General features: G+C 39.2%; 1 protein-coding gene across 4 annotated transcripts in view; it reads left to right on the forward strand.

Annotated features, from left to right (window-relative positions):
* Window positions 1-12,587, forward strand: part of ncoa2 (nuclear receptor coactivator 2) — a 77,596-nt gene that overhangs the window by 34,123 nt on the left and 30,886 nt on the right. For all 4 annotated transcript variants that reach the window (XM_057322325.1, XM_057322324.1, XM_057322326.1 and 1 more), the window contains exons 3-5: window positions 2,058-2,162; window positions 3,077-3,249; window positions 8,511-8,614. In XM_057322325.1, the coding sequence (XP_057178308.1) occupies window positions 2,074-2,162; window positions 3,077-3,249; window positions 8,511-8,614 (366 nt within the window). In that variant the 5' untranslated portion in view covers window positions 2,058-2,073. The remainder of the gene's footprint in view (window positions 1-2,057; window positions 2,163-3,076; window positions 3,250-8,510; window positions 8,615-12,587) is intronic.

The raw sequence follows: 12,587 nt of genomic DNA on the forward strand, positions 1-12,587 counted from the left end.
AGGCCATTTTCAAATTGTAACAATTAGCCCACACGTGCTATTCGCATAATGTTTGTATTGGAACGCTTAAAGTGATTTTCTCCAAAGAATACAAACTTAGTTCAAAGGCTGCGGACTTTGGTAAAGGTTTATTTTTAAATTTAAAGCTCTTCTACTTTCATCTTTAAGGGATAGTTCACCCAGAAATGTAAATTGTGTCACCATTTACTTACCTTCAAAGTGTTCCAAATCTGTATAAATTTGTTCTGATGAACACAGAGAAAGATATTTGGAAGGATGTTTGTAACCAAACAGTTCTGGGGCACCATTGACTAGCATAGTAGAAAATATAACATTGGTAGTTAAAAGTGCCCCAGAACTGTTTCCTTTCATACATTCTTCAAAATATATTCTTTTGTGTTCAACCGAACAAAGAAATGTATATAGCAATTTCCCCTGCTATTGTAGTCGATGGTGGCCAATAACTGTGGTTACAAGCATTCTTTCAAATATCTTTCTTTGTGTTCAGCAGAACAAAGAAATTGATACAGATTTGGAACAACTTGAGGGTGAGTAAATGATGCCAATGTTTATTTTTGGTTGAACTGTTCCTTTAAGAATCCCAGAACCCAAACTGTGTGACCATTTTGCTTTGATTGTTTAAATCAACAAATAAGTCACAGTGAGGAAAACCTATCTTGAACATTTCTCCTCAGTTTATTACAGGACTGGGGCACACAGGAGACTTAAAGCGCACCGTTCCGAACCTGTTCCCAGCACATGCCGTTTTTGACTCCGTTCCGATCATGTGGGCAACTTTAATGCACCGTGCTATTATTAAAAAGTCAGTTCTCTTTCAATAGTTGATATTGGTTCATTTTCCCCTGGTGATGGGACACATTTCCCTCTTTCTTGCTCTCATCATATCGAGGACGGTATGAGATGATGAAATGTACTACTTTTGTCTCTCATGGGAATTCCCAGCGTTCGAGCCAAACCAGTTTCTGTAAGACACAAATCTGAATCGAAAGCGAGATTCCGTTTTGTACTACATGTAGGAGAGATGAACAGCTGTGCTTGTTGTGTCCACATTTGTTAGGGCTTGTTAAATAAAAACTTGCATGCTCATCAGTTTTTTTGTGCTGTACAGTATAGTGGTGGTGTGAGAGAGGGACGTTGTGTTCCCCTTGTCTCTCTCTCTCTCTCTCTCTCTCTCTCTCTCTCTCTCTCTCTCTCTTTATTTCTCGCCCTCGCTCTCTATCTCACTTACTTTTGTATTACTTCCCTTTTTTCTTTCATTCCCGTGCCCTGTCTTATTCTCACACTCCATCTCAGGGGACCCTCATTGTCGCACAATATAATTGAATCTCCTTTCCGTTCCATTTTCTCCCGTTTTCATTTTACAGACCTCCTTACACCTCCCAGCACCAACCCACATCCTCAATGTATGACCTCAGAACGCAACCCCTAAGCCTTCTCGCTTTTAATTATCTCTAATTAGTAATTAAATATTCCAGGCAGTTGTAAAGAGCTGTTTAAGATGGTATGAATTGATAAGAAAATGTATTTTGGGGATTTCTGGAGTGTTTAGAGAGCTGCCAAAGCAAGCGTTTTCAGGCACTCACAGCCAAACCAGTAAATTATAAAAATTTAGAGTGTTTTATAGAGATTTTTAACCGTAAGTACCTAAATGACTAATTGATTTTACAAGCATCTCTCCCCGAAGAGCTGTTTGGCTGTTTTCTTAAATTTATATGACCTTTAGGATGCCGAGCTGCAAGCTGTTTTAACTCTTAAACGGAGCCATATCTAATAGCAGCACAATTTAAAACTAATCTTAGGAAAGTCGGAATAATGGATCCACACTTCCAAGTGAAATTCCGCAATCATTCTCAAAACTCAAAGGAAAAGTTGGCTCCAAACATTGTCATTTAACCTGTTCAGGAGGTTATTTAATATAATGACATTTCCGCCCTTTTAAACGTTAAGCATAAGCCTAGAATGTTCATTTATCAACTCTAACTACAGTTGATTTGTCCTTTGAGCATTTTCTAAATGTTGAATTCTGTCTCCAATAGGTGATATGTATTGAGGATGAGTGCTGTCGGGGAAAACTCGTCTGATCCTGCCAGGTCAGAGGCTCAGAAGCGCAAGGAATGCCCATCGGACCTTCTGGGCCCAAGGTACGTCATCTAGATACGTAATGCAAACAATCATTCAAAAAAAAAAACGACCGTCAAGTCCACCAGCATATTTCAATGATTATATTGTTGTTTTTATTGTTACTGTAGGTGTAATTGAGCAGATTATATTTAAGATATTCCTGTTAAGTTGTTTATAGTTTAGGGATCGATTCAAGATTACTAATTCAACAATTTCACACAGTAGACACAAAAACACTCCAGTATATTCACATTGGTGGAGCTCAGCCTGTGTGTTTCTATATAAAGCCATGTTCCACTGAGTCAGGAAACATCAGTCTATATAATTCATTCATAGGACAGAGCAATGCATGACCTCTTTATTAATGAAACTTTCCGTGCATGCATCAGCATAAACTGCTGAGGATGCACAGCGGCAAACTGAAAATGCAACCTGCTGATGGTTCTGTAGTTTAAGCTGGAAGACATTTTAAAGGTTATACACAATGGGAAAAAACGTATCCCAATACATACTGTATATATGTATTTATATATATATATGTATATGTACAGTATATATAATAAAAGCACTACGGTGGCTGACACAGAACTAAGATGGAGTCACGTTTTCGCTTTTTTGCCAAAGGAGATAACGTATTTACGAAGCGCGCTCTGTAGAGCAGTTTGTCCGTTTGGGGCTACTGTAGAAACAACATGGCGCATTCCATGTAAGGGGACCTGCGGTGTATGTAGATAGAAATAACTCATTTTTAGGTAATAAAAACATAACGCTTCATTATGTAAGGTCTTTATACATCTCTGAAGACATAGTTATGGATATCATATTGCATTTCTGTCAATAGATCATTTCAAGTGCAACTTTATGGTACATAGTTGGTTTTTTGGTTTTACGGCAGCCACATGTTGAATCTTCTCATAATCATTTCTCTCCACAGTCCCAAACGCAGCACCGAGAAACGCAATCGAGAACATGAGAATAAATACATAGAGGAGCTGGCGGAGCTGATCTTCGCAAACTTCAATGACATCGACAACTTCAACGTCAAGCCTGACAAATGTGCAATCCTCAAGGAAACCGTGAAACAGATTCGACAAATTAAAGAGCAAGGTAAGCAAATGGGGTGAATTCTTGTATTAAACTCGCATTCCGTAATTATTCCTGAAACTGGTTTATTAATCATAGCTAGTAATTGTACAACCGAAACACACAGGTGACTAATTTGTCCTGACAATTAAATATTATCAACAGCATTTTTCTTTTGCAATTAAACATTATACCAGAACCCTTGCGAAAATTGTTTTTATTTGACCACAGTAACCACAATTTTACTATGGTCTCGGCACACTATCCATAGTTTGCTATGGTAATACAAATGGTAATCAATCTATCAATTAATACACTTAATAATAATTTCCTTTTAGCTCAAACTTTCCATCCATAATGAGAGAAATTACTTTTTGTACATTTTCCTATGAGCTAATGAAACAAAGAACCCAGTGTAGATTAATCAATTTAATTCATATGAAAGTACTTGTGTTGTTGTTTCATTGAAGTACGTTTAAATAAGCGTTATGTAACATAATTGCTTTGTTCACTTTCATATGATCACTTTGTTGCATTTTTCCAGGCAGATGTAATTAAATTTAATCGTAATAGTTGGTTTTCTAATTTTTTGATTTAGTAATCAGAACATACTGTAAATACATGAATACTGCGAGACTGCTTAGTGCAAATACTAGCACATTTTGTGATGTGAAATAGCTTTTCTAGTAGTCATTTTTGTTATTGAAGGACTAGGACTTTTTTATTTTTAGGTGGGTACACTGTATAATTGAATGAATAAGTCTGTGTCGTTTATACAGGATGAGTGTGGGTGTTAGCTCACCACGCTTGTGTTGTCTCCATTGACTCTGACTTTCCTGTGATGGAGATTGTTTGTGATGTACTGAGTTCTGAGTTATGTAATGCTGAACAATGTGATGTAAACTAACAGAGCGACGGTCGCCGTCTGCCATGTCCTCCTCAACCCCTCCCTCACCCCATTTCTGCTGCTCTCAGTTCCGCACGGCCGCAGCATCGCACCCTCCTCTAACCGTGTTTGTACAGCCTCAGAAGAAAAGGAAAGTGGGCCTGTTTTGCTTGTAAACAAGGCCTCAAGTGTCGAGTAAGGCTGTCAGTTCGCCTTTTAAAAGAAACGTTTTTCAGGCTCACAGGAGGCACTTTAAAACAGAAACTCCTCTTTGCTGAAAATACCGGTTTATAATTCTGCCTTTCGTTGTATTCAGACCTGTAGCAACAAATGACTCTTTAAAGACATTTGAGTTCTTATAATTGAGTATGATGAATGATTTAAAAAGACATTTTTATTGAAAGGCAGACTTTAGTATGTGCAGGCTAAAATATCCTTGATATGCTCTGGAATGAGTTCAAGCTCCACAACCTTTACAAAAGGAATTCCTTCACTGCTTATTTAACACACCGAGTGGAAAGTTCAGTGAGTATTATGCTCACACAATTTATTTTAACAGTATAATTAACCCTTGTTCATTGCCAAGCATCGGTAACAGCTGGCACTCCATTGAAATAACATTTTTAAAATGAGATTTTTATATTACGCTAAGAAAATGTGAGTGGTGCTTCTCTGTGATGCTCTGGGTGGTTGCCAATGCGTTGCTAATTGGTTGCTCAAGCGGTTTAAGTGGATTGCACTGTGGTTTGTGTAGGGTGTTCCGGATGGTTTCTAGAGCGTTACTATGGTGTTTAAGCCCACCCCAGGTCTCTATATTTTGGGCCCTAGATATAAAAGCGATGTTACTAATTGTAGCAATGGACAGTTTCCATCAAATTGGTGTTGAGTTTTAGTGAATTCAAACCGGCTCTTCTGTACTGATTACACCAGATTACTTTGCCCGGTAGTGAATGATTGCTGAAAAATGTCATGCTTACACACCCCAAAGATCACATGATGCTGAATCCTTACTTGAAGAGTCATGACCTTGCGTCCACAACCAGATTATGATTGGTCAAGAGCAGAGTTGTGGGTGTGGCTTTGATTTCTGACTGATTGGGTAGATCACAAAAGATCCAAGCTGTGATTCAGCGGAAGATGAAACTCATTTGCTTTTCTCTCTCCTTTTTTTGATGGGGATAAGGAAACCACTTTGGAGCCGAGTTAGAAGTAAGAGACAGAATAAATGATCACCATTCCTTTTGTGCAGCTGTGCTGGTTTACCAGCCCCTGCTGGGTACAGCAAAGACCTGCTGACACACAACACGCTTGCATCCACCCATCATCAGTGCACGCATGTGTATCTGTGACACACACACACACACAAAAGCGTACAGGAAGAGGCCTGTTCAGAGCATCCCAGAATGGACTGAGGAGAGCCTGATGGATGGGCTTTTCTCTTTGCCATATGGCTACTCATCGTGCTGGCGCTGTGTGCCTCTCTATTGTGTTCCCCATAAACCCCAATGCTACCACAGACTGCTGCCCTAATGGATGGGTAAAGACAGGAAGTTAGATTAGCCTAGGGAATTGTGGGATTGAGGATGTGCCACTGGCGGCAGGAAGCGTTTGTCTTTATCACACTGCAAAGTAAACATATAGAGCTGTAGACAAAAAACACACAAACAAGCCATGCAGTTTATTATTGCCACTGCTTGTACATTGTCCCACTTATTACACGGCTACTTGCCACATGAGAGAAAAACTGAACATAACATGTGAATTTGAAATATTTTATTAGGTCATTTTTACCGAATGCAGACCTTCCGTGAGGAAAAGCTGTTTAGTTTTGGTTTTAAAGTAAGAAACGACGTTCAAACATCACGAACAGGCAAATTGGTTTAATCATTTGTAAATGTAATACCATATGTGTTATTAAAAGACATATTTATAATTAATTTTTGTGTTATATTAAACTGCCCCTCTCAAAATTATTTGCAGCTTCCGGGTTACAGGGTTTTATTCGTTTTGAGCGGTTGTTATTTGAAAATCATCTTTGTTATTTGAAAATAACAACCCTAGGAATGTCGCGACTGGCCAATCAGAATCAAGCATTCAAATGAGCGCGTAATAAGCTGCCATAGCACACTCAGTTTCTACCAATCTCATAATAATCTTGAGTACCTATAGAGTAGTATTGCATACTTTGTATCTTCGAAGAGTATCTAGTTTGATCACATTTATAAAAGATAGATACAGCTGTACGATTATTTCCGGAAAAATAGGAACTCGTGGGGGTGGGAGGAACTAAATCACGAGCACACAATAGCCTACATCATCGCATTATCTCTGCATAACTATTGATTCACTTTAAGTTCATGTTGTTTACATTATGCATGTACATGCCGGTTGCCAACAAAACAGACATATGACTTAGTTTCACTTACCGCATGCGGTTCATCTTTTAGCACTGGGACCGCTCCATCTATTGATTTCAAACGATCTGCAAATCCAGCGTTATATCCACCGTTTGTAAAACATTCCATCACTGAAATGCTGTGAACAAAAAGACACACCTAAACTTCACTATAGCAAGAGTAACGAGCTGCAGCTGCAGGCCTACAGCGCAGCCAATCTTGATGGTAAGCGGGTCTCGCTCGTTGGTTGGCGCATGGGCGGGCTATTTCTTTCGCCTTGCCGAGCTTTTCCGGGAGAATTGCCCAATAAAAGTAATAGGATCCCTGTTATGAAACAGGGGTCCAGACTTATAAAAAGCTTTCCAAAACAAGTTGGAGTGCTGGGGGAGTGCATCAAGCCCAGAAATACTACGTCATACATCCAACTCATTTTTGACAAGTTCACCATGTTAAGCATGAGAAGACAGCACGTTAAACAGTGTAAAGAAGTCAGAATGCATGAAACACCGTAGCATGCCCCCTTTAAAGGGATAGTTCACCGCAAAATGCAAATTCTGTCATCGTTTACTCATCCTCTTGTTGTTTCAAACCTATATGATTTAATTTCTTCTGCAGAACACAAAAGAAGATATTTTGAAGAATGTTGGTTATCAAACAACGGCAGTACTCATTGACTTGCATTGGTTTTGTGTCCATACAATAGATGTGAATGGGTACGGCCATTTTTCGGTTACCAGTATTCTTTAAAATATCACTTTTGTTCTGCTAAAAGAAAGAAAGTCACACAGGTTTGAAAGGACAAGAGGGTGAGAAGATGACAGAATTTTCATTTTTGGGTGAACTATCCCTTTAATTCTTTATATGTCCTTCTGTAGTTCTTTATTTGAAGTGTAAACTGTTTCACAGCATTGTTCAGTGTTTTGGTAAATCTTACAAATCCTGTCAGGAACAGGAACATATCCATGTTAAATTTCACTCCAAAATGAAAAGAAAATAAATATGTTCTCCCCCTCATGTCACTCTCACAGTTAATAGGGACCACAGCTGTTAAGCACCAAAACACACACACAAAACAAACAAAAATAGCTAGACAAATGTTTGTCGCACAGAAACTGAGGAAGAATAAATGAAAAGTGGCTTTTTTATTTATGGATAAGCTACCGCTTTAGGAGTTTTTAAATTTTTATAACACGTTACACATTTTCCCTCCAACCATTTGTTGTTGCTAATATGCAAATTAGCAACAGTTACGTGTTAAAAGTGATGTTTTATGAGTGATATATTAAATTGTTTCTACATCATGGTAATATTTGTTGCTTCGTTTTGAACTCGTGCTGATTAAAATGTAAAAAAAAACCTCTTCCTGAGCTCTGCTCATTTCCCTTCTCACAGATCTTGACTGCTTTGTTTTGCAGTCTTCGGAAGACACGTTGTTTACAGATAATGTCACTTTGTTGAGCAGAATGATGTTCTCCATCCTTTATATAATGGTTTGTTTAGTGAGTGAGTGAATGTGTAGAGACCGTTCCATTCATGTCTGGGCCGCTGGCTGCACGGCTGCTGCGTCACATGCACCCATTTAGCCCGACAGTTTCTGCCTCACCCGTTGCTAAGGTCTCTGCGCGCACCATAACGACACATCTCAAGCGTGCCGCAGTCTGAAATAGTGAGAAAGGGGTTGAAAAGGTGTGTTTATTATTAAATTAAGTGCTTTACTAAGCAGAGAATCAAGTTTAGCCTTTCAAAAAAAAATGAGTGTTCTAATGGCTACACTGGACTACGCGTGAAAATGTGATTTCAAAAGAAACACTTTGGCTCTGTTGGATCTAATGGGGGGTTTCTAGGTTCCTGTCATTGAAATGTTCATTATTTTAGCCCACCTTAGTCACTCACACAGTTGGTTTGTTAATGTTAGCATAATTGTTCTGGATGGTTTAAGTTCTCAAATGGACTGCCTCGCTCTCTCGTTTAACCTCACTGTTTTTCTGTGTGCCTCTCTGCAGAAAAAGCGGCTGCAGCCAATGAGGATGAAGTGCAGAAGGCTGATGTGTCATCGACAGGCCAAAGTGTTATTGACAAAGATGCCCTTGGACCAATGATGCTGGAGGTGGGTCTGTCAGGCTGTGTGTTTACTGAGTTACACTGACTCTACAGAACATGCAGGCAGACACGCATTGGGAAGAAGCATGCAGCATGTATGAGGAATATCAGTATGCACCCAAGAGTTGACCAATTTGAATGCAAGATTAAAACATTGTGCAAGCTAAAATTTCTTTATAATTCGGGGAAGAGTCTTTGGTCGCTTTCAGTTTGAAGTTTCCTTCCCTAAATTCCTCCATCTGGTTGCCGACCTGAAGAGAACATGTAAGACTTTAGAAAATCTGCATTCTGCAAGATTTTTTTTTTTTTCTGAATGACCACTAGAGGATTTGGAATTGAATTTATTTAAATGTGATTGATGTTTACAAACTTGAAAAATTTAAAATTCAAGAACATAACAATTGAAGAATTCCAGTATAATATTCAAAATAGTGGTCGATTGAGATTTTCAATTATTGCTACTTTTACATTCAGTTCCCCACAGTCTTATGTTGACAAAAAACAAACCTTTTGTCACTGATAACAACTATAATGTAATTTCATGGTCTATATAAATATTAACAATTATAACAATGCATGTGGCATTAAAGTATCTCTCAACTAAATAATAACAAAGTTATTATTATTTAGTCAATTAAGCTGTCAGTGATAAAGAATAAATTAAGATCCCTAAGTGGTTTTCTTTTTTCTATCCATGTTGCTTCTTGATTAATATTAGTGAATAATAGATAGCAGCAGGTGTATTGGCTAAATTTACACTTCATTTGCGAGGCCTAATGCTCGAATCTGACGTTTTGACAAATCGTTTTATTCCTATCTGTATTCACATGACATGAGAAATAACCAATTGCTGTTTTAAAGCAGCTGCCTGTCAAACACCACACAAGTATTAAAATACTTGCAATGTAAGTCGCTTTGGATAAAAGCGTCTGTCAAATGCATAAATGTAAGTATAAAATGAGTCTGTAGTCAGTAGTACCGTAACTAGCAGGCATTATTGCATTTTATATATTACTTTTTGGGGGTTCTCTAACTATTGACTTGGTACTGAAGTATTGGTACTTTTAATGTCTTTAATATTAACCATTCTCTTCCATCTTTGTGACAGTTTGCCATCTAACTTGCTGTGAATAGTTTTCATTGCAAAAAAAACTTTGTGCAGATTAGTTTCTGTAAACAGGGTTGACTGTTTAATAGGACTCTCCAGTGCGAACGCAGAGTCTGCTGTTGCCCGAGCAGGCAGGACGCCCAGATTTGAAACAATCCGCCCATCCAGTCCCCTCGTCTTCCTCACACCCACTTCTCTCTCTCCTCTTTGGGGTATTTATAGCCTCTGTGGTCGGCCGTCACTGAATCAACACGAAGCGGAGGCCAAATATAGCCGCTTTGCTTGCGCGCTTGGTCTCCCATCTGTTTGAAACGGCCGAAGGAGGGAACGGTTCGCACCCACGCGCTATAATGCACCTAATTAAAAACCACTTGTGACAAAGGACCAGAGAAGGGAACTCGCCCGACTGCCCTTTTCCACCCGACGCCCATAAAAGCTCTCACAGTGTCGCCCGGGCGCACATGCTCACAAACACTCGAGTGCACAGACAGACACTGTGGAAAGCTTTTTGCAGTCCTGTGCGCCCCCCCCCCCGCCCCGTGAAAAACTTCATTGTTTCATGGTGCAAGCTAAAGTGTGAGTGGCCTATTGGATCTGCTAAAGCAGCTTTGTCATTTCAGAAGCATTATGTGGTAGCTTTGTGCGTCTGCCTTTATCGGCCCGGCCATTTTCAGTTTCTGCACCTTGGTCCGTGACTCTGAGCTTGCAGACCAACCCAGCCTTCCCTTTGTATAGGAAGTTACACAACCTCCCACGCTGGGACAGGCGCAGCAGAGCGCCGTAAAGCCAGGCCCACCCAGCCCCATTTTTGTCGCAATACACATTCATCAGCACATTTACAGAGTTGCATAAGTTTGGCTAAATAAAGGTGGATTTGGCATTCCCGCATGTTTACTTTGCGATGTTTGCTGAATGTGCCCACCAGATGGCCACATCTAGAGCAATGCACAAACAAGGTCTCTCTCTCTCTCTCTCTCTCTCTCTCTCTCTCTCTCTCTCTCTCTCTCGCTCGCTCATTCATTTCCAGCAACTTTCTAGAGCATGTGCGTTTGTACCATGCTGTTCTTGAGCGGTTTTTGAGACTGAGCGTTTGTGATATAATCCTCTCCGTTAGGAAGTGGCGCCGTGTTTGTTTTGCTGATAAAACGATTTAGAGCTTATTATGCTTCGCCACAGATTAAAGAATGATTTCAGAGCTGCTGCTTCACGTTCTAAAACAAACGGCAGCTTTTACAGAGATCGCTGGAGGCCCTCAGGGGCCCAACTGCATTCAGACCTAATTGACACCATCTTGATAGGTAATGCTTGACTCAGGGCTGTGTTCTTTCAATTAAGACTCGTCAATATCGTTCCTGTCAAGCTATCAAGCGCTGAGATTATTCCTCACGAGCTCTTTTTTAACCAACATAGTGTAAGCAGACAAGAATATTCCTGTTCGTACATGCACTCGTCGAGTCCAGAATTAGCATCAAATGGGAGTAAAAACTGGCTTTGAGTTAATGAAATGGACATAATGTCTATTTTGCTTTTGTAAGAAACTGCAGCACAGTCTGAGTCAAAGTCTAGGAATGATCTGTCTGATCCTTGTGATTTAATTAACATGCACAATTTAATTTCAACCGGCTTGTGTACTAATTGTGTACAACTTGCACGTCTGTTACAGCAACCTCTGGCCACACATATGTGGAAAATTCCTCACATTAAAGGGATAAATCACCCAGAAATGAAAATTCGGTCATCGTTTACTTACCCTCAAGTTGGTTTTATGTATAACACAAAAAAGATATTTGGAAGAATGTTAGAAACAAAACCGTTCTGGGGCACCATTGACTACCATAATAGATCTTTTCCTACTATAGTTGTCAATAGTGCCCCAGAACTGTTTGGTTACACACATTCTTCCAAACATCTTTTTCGTGTTCAGCAGAACAACAAAATATATACATATACTGTACATGAAACAACTTAAGGGTGAGTAAATGATGACAGAATTTTCATTTTTGGGTGTACTATGCCTTTAAGATACCAATAAAAGACACAATAGTGTCAGGTGCTGTTTCACAGTGACTTTACTTCTGACTACTCTGCTCTGACTTCTCTGATCAATAAATCCATTGTCATAAGTATAAAATATTTCTAATATTATATTTTAATAATAATAAATAATGTTTTTTATCGACAAGTGCATTCTTCTTTTGTGTTCTCTTAAAAAGAAAAGTAGGTTTGAAACAACGTTAAGATTCAGTAGACAAAATTCAAAATAAATCGATGTATTGTGTATTTATATGTATATGGATGTGATGTGATGTGTTCCTGTTGCTTTAAACAACTCAAGATCTCGCTGCAATTAAACAATCACGCATCGTGAACTACGTGTAATTAAACATATGAAACTTAAGATGCTCACTTTACGCCTCAGCGCATCAAATGCTCAACATATGCGACACGAGGATGCACTCGCGCTCTGATAGAGCCGTAGCCTGTAATCTGCATCTAAAATGAGCAAAACCAACTGCTCTTATTTCACGCCTGTTTACCTACCAGTATTGTTCAGACTTTGTGAGGAAGCCTGTTAAAATAACCTACTATCTGTCACTTGTATGATTTTCCTGCAGCTAATTACATCATTTTGGTTAACTTGAATTGAGAAGCGCACACTTTTAGGTCATTGCATCCAGCCCGTTGCTGATCAAACCTGTCGATTAATCATAAGGCCACCGATTTAGACGCTCGCTCATGTCATAATCCCCATGACTTCACTCGATCTCTTGTTTAGAGTTTACAAGGTCTCATGTCTTCTCTGGCCATCCTTTTTTATTTTGTTTCTGCTTGTTATCGCATCTTCCCAGCCGAACGGTTAAGCTTTTAGATG

Source organism: Triplophysa rosa, linkage group LG23 (genome assembly GCF_024868665.1).
Source record: "Triplophysa rosa linkage group LG23, Trosa_1v2, whole genome shotgun sequence".
In the NCBI taxonomy this organism is placed as follows: Eukaryota; Metazoa; Chordata; class Actinopteri; order Cypriniformes; family Nemacheilidae; genus Triplophysa; species Triplophysa rosa.